Source organism: Genypterus blacodes, unplaced genomic scaffold (genome assembly GCF_046128005.1).
Source record: "Genypterus blacodes isolate CSIRO-AG114 ecotype Tasmania unplaced genomic scaffold, CSIRO-AGI_Gbla_v1 ptg000133l_1, whole genome shotgun sequence".
NCBI lineage: Eukaryota > Metazoa > Chordata > Actinopteri > Ophidiiformes > Ophidiidae > Genypterus > Genypterus blacodes.
Window position 1 is genome coordinate 5,095,336 of NW_027466935.1, and position 15,816 is coordinate 5,111,151.

The window sequence follows — 15,816 nt, forward strand, 5'->3', positions numbered from 1 at the left end:
GCTTTAAGGGTACCTACAATATTATTGTGTCCTCCACGCAGATGTCAGTCAAAGTTCTGTCCACCATCATAAGATCACTCTCGTAGATTTCTGTGCCGCACTGGAACAGGCAGAACACAGCACAGCGATGCAGCTCTAGATTTCATGAAGAAAGAAATGAGTCAAGTATGAAATATAATCTAGATCTTTATTTTTAATGTATTGGTCTGACCTCAGAACTGAACATACTATAGAGACTTAAAGGTCTCATGATAAAAGATCTCAGCGATATCAAATTCTTCACCTTTTAATGGCCTTCGTTATCCGATCCAGATAAACTCATTATTCTTCGATACATGAGAAACAAGTTCACTCAATTCCAGCATCCAGAAAAAGATTATTGGACTTACCACCTTTGTGTTTGAAGTACTCAGAGTCTTTCCACATGAGGGGGATTCGCAGGTCTACAGAGTGCAAATGGATCATTTAATTAATAACACACATAGATTATGAAAGCCAAGTGCAGGAACTCGTGTGTGTGGATTCTGCCAGAACTCACCTGATAATGCTATTTTACCCATACATGCCAGTATCTCATTAGAAGAAATGTCTTCAGAGGACCTGCAGTTTAGGAAATAGAGAATGTATCCACCATTCTACACAAAGCCAGCACAAATTACCACCTTAAAACATTCATTTAAAGCTGAGACACATCACTAACATGGTCTTGTGTCTTAGCTTGATCAGATTAAGTGCTGTTTGGTTGTTTTGCACTCTATTAGATTGTAAGTCAGTGCATAAGTACATGATCAATATGCTGATACAGATAAGTAAACCCATTCAGTGACGTGATTAAATGTATAGCAATGTCTACAGAGTGATAAATGTGTGTCCTCTGTGTAATGTATTGCTGCAGAACAACAACAGCGTGTTCCTCTCCGAGTCTTTGTTCCTTGTATGCCTCCCCACTGATACACCACCTCTCCATTATCAATCTCCTCATTCATACATGCACCCTGTTTATCCTTGCACTGTGTCTGACCTGCGTCCCACTCGCTGCAGGACCTGAGCCTCTCTCATCTTCTGGAGTTGGCTGAGCAAGGCCAGTATACGGGCGTTGCAGGTTAACAAGCTCTTGGAGGCCTCCAGGGCCTGCTCTCTCTGGGAACAGGCTGCAAGTAGCTTACTGGCCCCCTCCCTCATTCTCACCTCCCTCTCAATCTGCCTCTGCACCTCCTCATCCTGCCAGGGATTACAGAGAAACAAAAATGTTAGCCAAATGGAGGGCTTTGGACTGTATCGTGACCAAAAGGAAAAAGGGGAAATCTGAAACAAACACTCGAAAGGGCTTGGAGGCTGAGCAAGAGAGAGAGAAGAACGTGTCACATTTTGAATTGCTGATGGTATAAAGCAATGATTTCATTTAATCAGGGTCTCATTTCTTCTGCCACCCTGCTGTTTGGGGGTCACCTTGGTGTCCTCTGGATTCAAACAGACTGATTACAGAAGAGTCCAAGAGCCCTGAGGTGACTCTCTGAGTCAAATTGGCGCATCACATTATTCTGTGGCTGAAGTCCACCTGTCAGGGCCCCAAGACTGAAAGTCACTTCAAGTAGATTGGATGGAACATGAGAAACAAAGCAATGGACATTGTTTATTTACCGTTTCATGATGGAAAATGCACTGTGCATTCTAGTATTTAAGCTTGATTACAAAAGAAAGCATGCATTTTAACTTAACTTTAATTAGTAATACATGTCGTTAAATGGTTGATAATGGATTTAAAGGCATTTTCACGGTCATTTCCATGTTCTCTTTGATTGTTAACAGCTGAATATATAATTTTATTTATTATTTGATATGGCCATTGTAATGATGATAAAGTGTTTTTCCTATTTTTCCTTATATTTCTTAAATATAGCCTAAACAAATTCAGCATATTACATAAGGATGTCCAGCATTTCAGTGCACAGTGGCTATTATGAATGGCAGTGGGTGTTACAGTATTGACGTCACTGGTCAATGAACATCCCGATTATGGATTAGAAGGTTCTTGCATAATTCAGTCATGTTTTCTGAACCAATAAGCCTCACTGGTATGTTGTGATTTAGAGTAGAAGATAAAGAGTTACATAAGCGTATACATTTCCTCATCTTACTCAATGTGAAGGTTTGAATGATTAATTTGTTCTGCATAACAAATTCCTATCTTAAGTCAAGTCACATTGGCAAAGGAAACAGATTGACAAGCTGCTTTAACTCTTTGTTTTTGTAGCCCAGACCTTCAAAGTACAGACCAAATCCAAAATCTTACAAAGATCAAATATGTGAGATCAAATTGAAATCTGGTGGAAAATCAAGAGTTAGGATTTCCTCTTGTGTTCCCTCAACAAGGTTAATTATTACAAATGAAATACGGAAGTAAATACGAGAACCAATTAAATTATTGATTTTGACGACATTTTGAAGTCGGTCCAAATCTCCACCAACTGTACAAAAGGTCTATTGATCTTGTTTTTGTTCTGAAAGTCAAGAAAGTAAACAAATGAGATGAGATTAATTGTAGATGTTCATTGAAGGCTCAATGTTACCCAAGAGTGTTAAAATACTCCATTCCAGGATACTTGACGAGTGGGTTAACAACTTAAAAGACATAACTTAACTGTAGCTCTAAGAAACTATAAAAGCAAATGTTCTCAGACCTACTTCAAATGACCACAAATACATAAACCAAGAGTCCAAAATATATCTCACATACCTGCATAGTGTCATTCATGTTCATTTTGTGAGGCGTCTCAGAGGTCCATGCAGCAACAAAACAATGGACCCAAGTGCACTGCTGGAATGGAGGTGAAAACAGCAGCAACAGGGCTTAAGCGTCACTGCCATAAAGTAGAGGCAGGGATTAGTGGGTAACTCTCTTTGCTTAGCACCTACACTATAAACTTTCATTTATTATTAATCTGTTGGCTAAAGTTGTTTTTATTGCAGGTTTTAGATGTGTTATCTAAAAAGAGACAGGACAGCCAGTTCTGGCTTGTGAAATCTATGCATTCCTGCTAAGATTGTAAACAATTGAGGCTTCAAAAGCATGAAGGACTATCTCTATCTCTAAAATATATCACATGACATTATTGCTTTTTCTCCAAAAGCAATAATGTTTTGGAATGTTTTCAAGGTTTTATTGGAGCTCATAGTACACTATTACCCGCCTAGAATGCTGCTCTCCCAGAATGCAGGCTTCCTTGTGGTTCCTAGTATCTCCAAAAGTAGAATGGGAGGCAGAGCCTTCAGTAATCAGGCTCCTCTCTTGTGGAACTATCTTCCAGATTCAGTATGGGGGCAGACATTCTCTCACATTTAGGAATAGGGTTAAAGCTTTCCTTTTTGATAAAGCTCATAGTTGGGCCGGCCAGGCTGTCTTTCGAAAATGGAGGCTGATTCCATAGAACATTTCACTTAACCTAAATCCAGTGCTGGAGGCATTTTTAACCCATCTCAAAAGGTGACATAATCTGACTTTCCAGTCCCAAGCAACAGCAAGACACAGATTGCATTCAATTTAGATCCAGCAGCACCAGTGTCCTGGTGCTGCTGGATCACAGGCATACTTAAATGTAGCTCAGCCGCCATTAAGATAAACATTTAAAAAAAACAAAAAAACATTTGCCAAACAGACAGAAATTCAGAAAATAGCAGAACCAATAAACTAGAAATGCTACACCCGCGCTACACATTTTACGAGTATATTGTGGAATAATAACTTAATGTTTCTGCTTAAATGCTGTAAGAACACAGGCTTAGGTACAGGGCTGCGGCGTACAGTATGTACCTTTAGTAGAATGAGCCACACTCACTCAAATTTGGCAGCAAATTGAAGCAATATTATGTTGATGTGGAAATCATTTTTCGAAAATACATTTTATTCCAATCATACAGAAGAATTAGGGTAACTTTTGTTTTATTTCTATTTTCAGTACGTGACATAAACAAAAGCCTGTATATCTGTACAAGGATGAATTTTCATTCCATATGCCACAAAATATCTTAACCTATTCTAGTAAGCAAAAAATAAATAGGTGTTTGTTTGTGAAAATGGTTGGATTACTTAAAATGAGATACACATATGCAATATTTACATTTTGAACCTGCAGCTACCATAAGTGCTTTTATATTACAACTGTTTGCCATTCATTAGGCTGAAAGCATAAGACATGATGCCCTTTCTCTGAAGGGAAACAGCGCACACAATGGATCACAGTGAGAAGCTGCCATGTGTCAGTTTGTCAAACTGCAGTCTCTATTTTGCTTGTTAATGTGCAGACCTACAATTCCACACCATCATCTACGCTAATGGCAGTTTTTAAAAAAGGAAAACGCATTTCAATTTAACGGAAACTTTTGTTCATGTGAACTCCTTTGCCAAAGTAAATTTTGCTTCACTTTAACCCTACAGAAAAAGAATTGTGATTAATCTTCATCCACTTCTGTAAATATGTCACTTAAGAAGTACTGAGAAACATTGGTGGGCTCGTCTTCTACTGAGCCTCCTTCCGCATGGTCGCTTTGCTGAGATGCTGAAACCTGCAACACAGAGGAACAAAGGATCAAATGGAATTCATTACCTTTCTTTTCTTTAAACGTGGTTGTTTAAGAATCCTTAACCCCACCCCTGCAGCCTTCTTACCACATCTGTACACAGAGATGCCGATGTTGGTTCAGGAGCTCGTTTGGCTTCCACTTGGGTGCGTGTTGATACTGTGGGGGGGGATGGTGACTGAACTGCTGGCGTTATACTGGGTGAGGAAATAGCATCTTGTGGCGTTGAGGCCGTAGGTGCTGGCAAGGATCGTTTTCTCTGTGGAGCTCTAACCTTTGGGCCTCGGAGAGCTGCTTTGGTCGGTGGAGGGCTGCCCAAAGAGGCGCTGCTGGTCTTCTCAGAGAGGAAGGAAAGGAAGCCTTTGGGTTTTCTGTCAGGCGGAAAATAACAAATACATTTTATTGCAATAAAGAGATGAAAGCATAATTCACAACATGGGAAGAAACACTTTTTTTCCTAGTTTGTCTCACCTGTTCAGATTGCGAGTCACTGTACTCTGTGTCAGGGAGTGAGAAGTCTGAGCCTTCACGCCTGAGTGCATGAGTGTGTCCTCATGATCACAGCTACCTTTTTGAGGTTCAGTTAAGACGTTGCTGTCTGCGGTTTCTGGTACGACAAAGGTTTGCGGTTGCACTGAGGGGCAGTGAAGTTCAGATTCTCGGTCAGAGTTTGACTGGGTTGGGATCAGTTCTGCTTCCTGTGCAGTGACAGTCTTGCTCGCTTGCTTTTTTGTGATAATGGGCTTCACCTGCAGCTTGGCTGAGTCGGAGACAAACAGGTATAGAATAAACTGAAGTCTGATTTGCAACGAGTATGCGTGATGAGGCTGAATTTACCCACCTCTTCTTCCAGTTACTCTCCGATTTTTAAGGGGAACATCAGTCTCCGCCCTCTCCTCTGTCTCTGGTACCTCTGGCTGGACTGTAGTTCTCTCTGAGTCATTAAGAAACACAGGGTGCGTCAACGTTTTGAACCACAGGTAATGACAGGAAACAAAAACACAACAGAGAGAATAATGCAATCACTCTACCGCGTGGATCCACTGGTTTTTCTGTGACGGAACTCTGTTGACAAAGAGAAAAGAACAGGTTGAAATATAGACATTTCATCGCGTCGCAGACAGATGCGATTCCTTACAAATTCACTCACTGACGACGCAGCTCCATCTGGCCCTGTGTTTTCTGTGCCACTTTCCTCTATTGGCCCAGGCTCGACCACATTAGAGAGAGGCTCCTCTCCCCCCGCTGCCAAACTCTGCTCAGGGGCTGCCTGGCTGATTAAAGTTGGCGCTAACCTCTGTTGCTGTAACGGTGTATTGTCTGCTACAGAGGGACAAAGGAGGGGTTCAGACCCGCTGCCAGCTGCCTGCTCTGATGAGGAGACGGGGATCTCGGTCAGAGAGAGGATGAAGAATTGTTCTTCTTGTTCAGAAGGGGCTTGCAGCCCTAAGAGAGGGGAAGATCAGGCAAAACCAAGGTGTCAATATCAACTTAGTGATGTATAATGGAGACTCTGGCACTATGATCTATGAATGACTTACTGTCCTGAAACACAACGAGGTTTGGGCAATTTTGGGTCCCTCCAGTAAATGGCGTACTTGCCTCCTGAGACTAAGAGAACATGGCAGAAACATCAGCTCTTCTTAGTTTGACTTTAACGGGATACATAAATGAAAAATCAATCGGTGACTTGCTTTACTTTGAATAAAAACTTGTATGTCCCTGTTTTTTGGTGAGACGTGATCAATTGCTGTGGCAGGACAAGAGAAACTAACACTTCTGTTACCTGAGCAGAGTGTCCAGGTGTTTGTGTCGGAGAGCACCCAGCATCATCTTGAGGGGTGGCTTGATTACCAAGTTGTTCAACAGCCCCATCTACTGGCTTCTGAATGTCAGGGCTGATTTCACCGCCTGCTGTTACTGAGTGAGGAGCAGAATCTGTGGACCAGAGGTTTCTTTAAGATGCTGAACAATCAACAAAGGCCAACAGTTAACAAACAATTCTGATTATCTGCTCGCCATCTTTCGAGGAAATGAATTCATTCGATAACAATTTCAAACCTGATTCTGGTTGTGTTGCGTTCTGCGCCGCTTGCCGTTGTGGAGGTCGAACGCTGCGGCCCAGGTTGGGTTTGGGTTTTGGAAGTCTTCCTCTACGGGTGTGAGGAGCTGTCTTTGAGGACTTGGATGAGTGTGTTGGTTCTGACGTACTGTTACAATAGAGAAAAACCCTTTTGCTTAATTTCATGGCATTAAACACGTTAACTGGTGGATCAGGAGAATGTGGCTGATGTCTTACCTTTGAGTAGCTTGTAAACTATCCTCCACTGTGTGAGTAGTCTCACTGCTCCCTGGGAGACATTGCTGGACAGCTTCTCGACTTGTTCCCTCCAAACTTGGCTGTTGGGCTTTTTCATCTGGTTCTGTGTGTTCATTAGTATGCGGTAGAGACTCAAGTTTGGACCGTGTGGAGCCGACATCTAAAGTCTGAACTTCAGAGACATCAGATGGGTGCTCTGTTGGTTTGGTGTTTGACTCTGGAGTGCTGGCGGGTATTTCCTGCTCGTGTTTGGAAGCAGGGGCCGTTGAGTCCTCAGTTCTTATCCTCTCCGAAAACACAGCCTTACTATTTGTGGTCTGGACTGTTCTGTCTGACTCTGGTTTGTCAGAGTTTGTTGAGCAAGAAGACGTCAAGACATCGTTGATATTCTCTGTGCTTTCCAGTTCTATGAGTGTACTGTTCCTGTTGTACGGTTGTGGCTCTGATGGCCCATGTGACAGGCTGTCCATGTGGTGCTGTTCTCCTCTGTTGGAGTCCTTAACCAATTGTAATTGTGACCGCCTAGTCCTTGGAGATGATGCCAAATTGGGTGTGACCTTCTGGCGTTGTTTTTCAGGCACATGTTGTTCTGAGGTCTCCGAGCTTGACGCAGGCCGATCTTCAGGTACAATATTTGTCTTTGCTTCTTCAACTGCAGAGGATTCTTCTGTGGTTCTTTCTGTGGAGCCTAAATCCAATGGTTGTGTCTGAACTGAAGTGGGACTGTTACTTTGCAGTGTTTTGTCATGAGGGGTAGTAGCACGTTGTGATTGAAGTTCTGCCTGTGCTACTGTGCTGATGGAGGACTCTGGGTTTGTAGTTGGGCTTGAGGACTTCTTGACAGCCTCCAAGTGGGTGACAGAGACTTCTGCGACTTGACCCTTAGAATGTACAGCTCTAGATGCCTGCCTCAAGTTTGGTTTGGGTTTGACTTTAGGGAATCGAGTCTTCCTGCTCTGACAAGTCGATGGAGCTGCACTGTCTGCATTCTGACTGGTAGATAACTGATCCACAGGTGTGACACACGTGGGAGAATGCTCACTGTCTTCTTTCTGACTGGTAGATAACTGATCCACAGGTGTGACACACGTGGGAGAATGCTCACTGTCTTCTTTCTGACTGGTAGATAACTGATCCACAGGTGTGACACGCACAGGAGATCGCTCACTGTCTTCTTGGACTGGGTTAGGATCTATTGTGTTTGACACAACTTGTGATTCTGTGACTGCTGAATCAGAGCTTTCTGGATTGACAGGTGTTGACTTCAGTTCTTCATCTGTGGACTGAGGGGTAGTGGCTTGTCCTGAAAAGGAGCAACTCGGAGCTGAGGTGGCCAAGTCTGGTTCAAGCTGAATACCAGGTTGACCCTCGGGTGTATTCTCCTGACTTTCAGATGGCTCTTCTGGCATTTTAATTTCAGTACAGGGAGGCTCATCTGTTAAAGATGCTGGACCAAAGTCTGCCATCTCTGAGAATGTTTCATTGGGAGCTGACTGTGACCGAGTGTCTTGAAACGGGTCCAAAGCAGCCGTGTGGCTCTCCTCCAATGTCCTTACTGGTGATCTCTCTGGTTGGGATGCTGACTTGGTGATCCTAGAGGTGTGGCCAAGATTAGGTTTAGGTTTCAGCTTGAGTGAGCACCCTCTCCTGGTCTGCATGGAGTTTTTCTTTGAGATATCTGAGCTCGACTCTAGTTGAGGAACAGGGTCCATTTCGGAGACGGCCTGCTGCATCTCACATGTTTCCTCACTTTTTTCAGTGACACATACATCACCAGTCTGAGATGGTGGCTCGCTGTCTGTGATGCAATGTTCCGTTTCCACTACATTAACCAACAGTGGTGTGTCTGTGACCGCATGCTCAGAGGCTGCAGGATCAGCAGGAGCCACATTTTCTACTTCTCGGGCTGCAGGCTTTAATGGAATCTCCTCTGGCTGTTGACCACAAGTTTCAGTCACAACAACTGATGTTGACCCTGCGATAAACAGACAGTTTTTATAATGTTTGAATGAAAAACAGTGCTGAATGCAGATTTCAAAATAGATCCCAACAACGTTCTGTTTCAAACCTGATGCGTCATCTTCCGTGCATGTTGGATTCTGTGCCGACTGACCCAAGTGTCCAATGGTAAGTAGGGTTTGAGCCGCCTCATTATAAATCTCATCCTGAGAAACTGGGAAACAAACCAAGACAAAAAAGAGCAAATTAATCATTTCAAACGATTGCATATTATGCTTGTCCAGCATACTGGGTTCAGCGTACCTTCCACATGGTCTGAAGACAAGAAGTCGATAACATCCTGAAAGACAAAACACACGATCAAACAATTAGTCGAAACAAAACGTATTGCAGAAGCTAGACTTAGTAAAAGTTGTCCTTCGCTGTCCTTCCTTTACAATTGCCAAAAATACACCTGGAAATAACGCCGGGTCCCGCAGTAACTGATTCAATAATCACCATTTGATCACCATCACATTAAATCTTTAAGCTCTGATCTTAAACCTTTTTTCGAATGTGTTAAAGTGCATATGTGGCAATGAAACAGGTACTACGTTTCAGGGAGGGGACACTTACAACCAGCAGGTCCAACTGATGCTCACAGGGCCCAGCTATGCCCGTCTCATCTTGTACCTGCTCACATGCAGCGTCGGGACACAGGGGGTCGTGGCTCATGCCCAACACATCGGGGACGCTGGCCAAGATGTCAAGCTAAGCACGGGATGGAGAAGGCGGGGTGGAGGGCGTGGATGACGCAATGGAAAAACATGCAACAAAGTAAGAGCAATTAATAAAAATCTGTTGAACGTAGCCTGAAGAATGGGAGCTGATGAATTAGAAACACAAAATGGACAAAACGGATAGAATGTATCCATGCAGGAAATCATAGTGGGTGAGTTTCTCCTCCATACCTCCTCCATAGTCTCTTCCACCTGTGCGATCACTGGTTCTGGGGAGCGCAGGCCAACTGGCACAAACACGGGGGCGCTGCTGTTCTCGTTGGAGCCGGACGGAGGATTCTGCCCTTCCTCCAGCTCCTCTTCCTCCCTCTGGCTTTCATCCTCTTCGTCGCTGTATTCTGACTGAGAAGCCCTGAGTGTGACCAGTTTGGGCTTTTTGGACTTTGGAGATAGGGTTGGCTTCGACGCTCTGGCTCTCTTGGCTGTGCACTTGGGCTTCGTTTTGGCGGCAGCCTTGGCGGACGCTGCTGGAGAGGCGGAGCCAGGTGGGCTTTCAGGCGCAGAGGCGTGTGCGTCCTCCTTGGCAGGGTAGTTTAAGTGCCGGGTGGGTTTCGGCAATCTCCCGTACCTAAACAAAATGATCAAGCATTTAACGAGTAACAATTAACTAGTACCACATTGAGTTGTTGAAAAATGGCATAAAGGTAGTTCTTGCATCCTTCCCTTCCACCTGGTCTTCTGCCGGCACGCCATTGTCTCTGGGTGGTGTCGTTGGGGTGCTTGGACTCAAATATATTTATAAATTTAGTACTACAATTGTACCTGGTAGGTCTTGGCGGCATAACACTGGAATCTTCCCCTTCAGAAATGTCATCAGCGCTTAATTTCTCCACCTTTGCTGGCCTCGACGGTGATGCATCTTTACAAACCTAAAAATGTAATGTGATGTTCAGTAAGACAAACCTGTACTGTATGTAGTGATATGTAGAAAGATCTGATTGTTAATATGTCACTCCCAACCTGCTTCTTGAGGCCTTCATCAGCCGTGCTCTCGTCCTGTACATCTGAGGTGCTGTCGTTAGGCTTTGTTGGGGGTGTTGGGTGTTTTGTAGCCCTCTTCCTGGCCAGGGCCAGTTGTGGCTTCAACGCTCTTCCTCGGGAGAGCTCAACGAGCCGGACTGTGGCGCCTTTGGCCGCTTTCACAGGCGTCTCCTCTAGCCTGAACAATCGGACAAATTATTGAAGATTAATGCCTGAAAATTAAAAAACACGCAAAGTAGTATTTCTTTTTAAATTCCCAGGGACCTCACATGTCTGACTCTGTGTGGTCTTGAGGAAGTGCAGCCTCAGCATCTTCAGGAACACAGGCGTCACCTACAAACAGAAAAACATAAACTTTCTAGAGCCAGGAGGTGAATCTATACAGTACGTGTCATAGTCAGTAGCATCCTGACATCACTAAAGCTCCTGTACCCTGCTCACTGTTTCCCCCATCATCGTCCTCCATGTTGTTTGGCTCTTCGGTTGATGCCTCATTTTTGTCCTTCCTCTTGCGCTTCCTCTTGGGTTGTGAAGCAGGGCTCCCTCCCTCATTTTCCTTCTCTCCATCCTCCTCTTCCAAGTCAAGAGCTTCGTGCTCTTCCTCCTCCTCCTCCACATCACTCAGCTTCCTTGCGGCTTTCTTTCCTGAGGAAGAGAAATGCACAACAGCTGTAAGATAACAGCTACAACCAGCAAATGTAACGAAGTGGGAAACATATCTGAGAACACTTTGGTACCTTTCGGTTTCCTACTGCGCTTCTTGGGAGTATTCTTCTCTGTGAGCGATTTGAGTTTCTTCTTGTTCTTCTGATATTCCAGGATCTTCTCCAGCAGCTTGGAAAAGTATTCAATATCCAGTTTGCGCTTCTCTTCTACAAAAACACAGTAGCGAGTTTAAACTGGAGCCGGAACAAACAAAGGCTTTCCTACCCGGAACAAAAAACCACGCTTGTTTAGAACCGGAAGGCCAATCTGGGGTCCCTGGATACTTACTGAACGCTTTGTCAATCCTCCAACCATTCTGTCGCTCTTCCTTTTTGAATTTGTTCTGAAAGGTTAAAAACAATTCCATAAGTTCTAACAACACTAGCATCCTGCTCCGTCTTCATCGTGATGTTGTGAACATCAGTGCCACAATCACTCACCTTTATTTCTGATCGAGCTCTGTGAGGAAATAGCTGACAAACCATGGAAAAGTCTGTCCCCACCATACTAATGGCCAGGAAGAACATGTCTGTCTCTGTTGACAAAACAGCCATCAAGTTAATTAACAAAATGCAAACAAATGCATAAGAATGAATCCTGTACTGTTATAATGTCAGGGTATTGAACCTTCATTGGACCAGGGCTTGGTGTAGGTGCCTTTCCTGAAGCTGGAGTAGGTAGTAGTGGAGCCGCGTTCAAAGATGGGGTCTCTATCCCCAAATGGATTTGGTCCTTTAGCGCGCTGGACCTCGACTGTCAAGCTGAGACGCAATTACACACATACTTATTCTTCTGGCAAGCATCTCACATTGTATTGAAATTGAATCCAATGTATCAAGACGGATCTTAACTCGTTTGTGTCTTATCCAAGGATCCACTGACCTCTCCTCGTCAATGATGAGTGAGCCGTCTTCTGCCACCTTCACCTGGGGAACCATGAGTCCGTCGTCGTCCTCCTCTGCTCCTGCTCCTGCTTCTGCCTCCACTCCGTCCTCCTCCTCCTCCTCCTCCTCCTCCCCTTCCTCTCTCTGACTTGGCAAGGAGGGGGATGTTTTAGGTGCATCTGCGGGGACACTTGGTTCCTGGGCTCTCTCTGGTGAACTATGGTTGGGGGTTGGGGGGGTGAGGGGTCATAGAATACGTTTGCAATGCCAGACGGAAGAAGGGGGTTGATGTTTTGACAACCTGTTCATCTGAGTGTGCCTGGTGGTCGGTAATGTCCAAAAACAAGACTACGGCCGCTCCTAACCCTAACAATCTTAAGACAGTTTCCCCATCCATCTTACTTATTTAGTCCTGATGCACAAGCAGCAGGAAAACCCCACGTCCACAACATCCAACATGAAGACAAACATTCATAAACCACGAGGAAGGAGATTGAAAAGGGACTGAACTTACTCCTCTCTCTCAGGAGAAGGCGCGACCACCGTCTCATTCTCCTGCCCGCTCTCTTCCAAGGCCGATCTGAAGAAGTTGAAACCATAGTCACGTGGGATAACGGCTGATGACAAAAGTGTTGTGTCTCAAATCAAATACGGAAACAATTACAACAAAACCCTGTACACGGAGGAAATTATGGTTTTCCATCTCTATCTATCTTATCTTGATGAAAGTGAAGAGGAGGCACTTACGTCATGGGGTTGGACAGTGGCAGGTAGTGGATAAGGTCCCTCATGGTCATCTTGGCAGGGTCCAAGGTATATTCCTTTACGCAAGACTTCTTTCTCCGGAGCTTCTGTGAAGTTAAAGAACAAAGCTTGTTTGACACTTTTAGTCATAATCCACAGAACAGCTAATACACCATACAGGAGACGGATGTTAACGATTCACTCGGCTCACCTTTTCTTTGTGAATCTCCTGTTTCAGCAGCTCTCGGAGCTTGCGGGCCTTTTCCAACCTCTGCAGGTCTGACGGGTCGTTCAGGAGTCGACTCAGGGAACACTTAGGCGGCAACGTTGACTGCCGTCTCTCGGACGACACCAGAGTCTTTGCTTTCTCCGATATTTCTCGAGCTTCTCTATCTGGTACAGAGAGGAAGACTTTATCTGGGGGCCTGGAAGGATCCTCTTTAGCTTGACTATTTTGACCGTTTTCTTTGACAGTTGTATCCTCATTCTGTTTCAGTTGGGGTTGGTCTGATGAATCCCCAACTGAAGAGCCAGAAATAGCAGAGGAGGGACCGGTGGGTTTGGGCTGCTCTTTGGGCGGTGCGCTCTCTTCTGAAAGCCTCCGTCTGCTTGGGGATCGGAGTCTTGGCGTCGTCGTTCCGGTTTGGCTCGACGTAGTTGGCTTATCGTGGTCTGGACTGGCACTATCAGATGGTTCCGAAACGGCCTTGGCGGGGGACTTTGGTGTTCGAGCAGAGATGGGGGTGCGTCCTGGGATCACTTTGGGCTTCACAGTAAAACGCTTCCTTCTCTGGAGTGCAGCCGGGGAGCTTGTACCTTCAGTCGTTTGTTCATTACCATCCCTGCACAAAGACATCTATCAGCATATGCAAACACACAAAATAAGAAACCTTCTGACATGGTGCACATTTCTCATTTGAGGCTGAATGAAATCTTAGTGAAAGGAATTATTAAAAGAAGGTGAACTGACTGGTCGGTTTACAGTCCGACCCTTGATCAAATCAATTTTCATACCTGTGAGGTTGTGTCACATCTGAGACAGAGCCAATAAATAACACAACACACACTCACTAAGGGTCAAAGAGCACCACAATGTTTACACCTTAGCTGCCACCACGAACAGTAAGAAATAAACAAGTACATCAGCTACGTTTTATGTCTGAACACAACAAGTCCAATGCAATTAATTTACCTTTTCTGAAGAAACTTTGCATAACAAAAAAGTAACCACAGCCCAAAGCAGCACTAGGTCGTACATTTAAGCAGATTAGTATAAATGTAGCGACAATTACGTGATTTTTTTATTTGACAGGTTACTTTTGAAAAGACCTGTGAATCTGTGAATCTGTGACACACACAACACACACAATGCACACAAAACACAAACCAGTACCACGTTCCAAAGTCTAGGTTGTCATGAAGAGACAAGAAGACGACGACTCGGTGTGAACGGACCTTTCATTTTCCATCATTTAACTTTAACTTCAGGCTTTTGTTGACACTAAAAACAATCTCCTTGAATCTGTGACTCACCCGGCAGCTGCTTTTGTTTCAGACGGACCGACAGCAGCCACAGTGACAGCAGTGTTGCTCTCACTCCCTTCAGTGTGGGCTTCACCAGTCTCTTGACTCTGTGGAGGGCCATCTTGAGGCGCTGCTGGAGCTGCAGGTTTGCCCGTACTAACACTGGGCCGAGTACTGACATTGGGCCGGACACTTATCCTGGATCTGCGAATCATTTGGATCTAAAAGGACAAAAAGTCAATAACAACAACAACATCACTTCTACTGCATCTAGGAAAGCGTTTTAAGAGGTGGTGCAGTGGGAAACACAGCACAAGTGACATTAAACGAGACATGGAAGAGAGTTGGCAGAGTTCAAAACATCACTGCTGCATTAGAGCTTTGAAATAGAACATAATATGAAGCATTAAGCAAATTAAACCAAGCAGTGAAGCCAAGAGGTGCCTCTCCCGAGCCCCATCATCTAATTCATTCACAAGGAGTCAAAACAATTAAAGATGAAATGAGGAAAGTGTGTCCCGGCGAGTAGAAGACAGAGAATAACGTGTCGATAATGGACAAAGGCGGAAAGTGGACAAAACTGTAATTAACTCGCCCAATTCCCGGGGAGAACTCTTTCTAAAGTGGCACCGCTCTGCTGTTTGTTTCGACGCCACAACAGCTACTTGTCTAAATTCGTCATAAACAATGTTCCTTGAAATACCAACATACCTTATTAGTAGTTTGCCATTTGTTGGAGGAAATAAGCTTTAATTAACCAACGGTGGAACATAAGCAACGGATTTCCATGCATACACTAATCCGCCATGTTGTTTTTCTTCTTCTTCTTTTTTCCGAATTGTGGCAGCTCTGGTGTAATACTGCCACTATCTGGACTGGAGTGACATGTCGTTTGTTTTGTATAATATTTCCAAAGAGAGCCCTTCAGTTAAAAACGTCATTGTCTCCTATACACATGAGCTCTAAAGAGTTCGTTCTCCTGCTATGTAAAGACAGTTTTCAGTGTGAAGGGATTGTGGGAAATACAGTCAGACTGATGCAATGGCGCGTTCCAAACTGAGTTTAACGCTCAATACCCCCATCTAGTGGACGGAGTAAGCCAAGCGCGTATGCTGATGAAACATACAGAAATATTTGAACACTGAAAACAATGACAATAGACAATAACAAAAGCTGACGCAATGTTGGAGTCATTAGTCTGAGCAGGTAGATGGTCAAAGGTTAAGTAATTAAAGCCTTATCAGCTGATGCCTTGTATACTCATGTTTTACAAATATCTTTTAGATCAGTCTGCTCTGCACATGCACCTGGAAATAAAACATGTGAAGTCTGTTTTATGGGT

The 15,816-nt window shown here is 44.3% G+C and overlaps 2 protein-coding genes across 3 annotated transcripts in view; both read right to left on the minus strand.

Moving 5' to 3' along the window:
• Window positions 1-2,755, minus strand: part of LOC143010993 (rhotekin-like) — a 37,561-nt gene extending 34,806 nt beyond the window's left edge. The window contains exons 1-5 of the mRNA XM_076163636.1: window positions 2,738-2,755; window positions 1,022-1,335; window positions 539-600; window positions 390-443; window positions 18-135 (exon numbers count right to left, since the gene is read on the minus strand). Of these exons, the coding sequence (XP_076019751.1) occupies window positions 18-135; window positions 390-443; window positions 539-600; window positions 1,022-1,335; window positions 2,738-2,755 (566 nt within the window). The remainder of the gene's footprint in view (window positions 1-17; window positions 136-389; window positions 444-538; window positions 601-1,021; window positions 1,336-2,737) is intronic.
• Window positions 2,756-3,152: 397 nt separating this feature from the next.
• LOC143011172 (uncharacterized) lies at window positions 3,153-15,484 on the minus strand. 2 transcript variants are annotated; one of them, XM_076163930.1, is made up of 28 exons: window positions 15,186-15,484; window positions 14,484-14,695; window positions 13,162-13,792; window positions 12,954-13,057; window positions 12,721-12,786; window positions 12,205-12,423; window positions 11,950-12,083; window positions 11,763-11,857; window positions 11,611-11,665; window positions 11,355-11,489; window positions 11,050-11,262; window positions 10,887-10,950; window positions 10,597-10,795; window positions 10,399-10,505; window positions 9,808-10,204; window positions 9,473-9,607; window positions 9,161-9,197; window positions 8,967-9,071; window positions 6,878-8,873; window positions 6,640-6,788; window positions 6,365-6,516; window positions 6,120-6,189; window positions 5,729-6,024; window positions 5,610-5,643; window positions 5,420-5,512; window positions 5,050-5,338; window positions 4,667-4,949; window positions 3,153-4,563 (listed from the first exon to the last, which is right to left on the minus strand). In XM_076163930.1, exons 2-28 carry the CDS (start codon window positions 14,687-14,689, stop codon window positions 4,450-4,452), a joined length of 6,378 nt encoding a protein of 2,125 aa, XP_076020045.1. In that variant the 5' UTR covers window positions 14,690-14,695; window positions 15,186-15,484; the 3' UTR covers window positions 3,153-4,449. The 2 variants fall into 2 exon arrangements, with proteins under 2 accessions (XP_076020045.1, XP_076020046.1); XM_076163931.1 differs by having other exon boundaries at window positions 4,670-4,949; window positions 15,186-15,483.
• Window positions 15,485-15,816: the final 332 nt, after the last annotated feature.

Excerpts from the sequence above, each read along its gene's own strand:
- LOC143011172 (XM_076163930.1), bottom strand. The coding sequence starts at position 14,689 with ATGATTCGCAGATCCAGGATAAGTGTCCGGCCCAATGTCAGTACTCGG. Across the intron at positions 11,666-11,762 it reads GAGCTCGATCAGAAATAAAG|AACAAATTCAAAAAGGAAGA; the intron begins GTGAGTGATTGT and ends TTAACCTTTCAG. Across the intron at positions 6,025-6,119 it reads CCTCGTTGTGTTTCAGGACA|GGCTGCAAGCCCCTTCTGAA; the intron begins GTAAGTCATTCA and ends CCCCTCTCTTAG.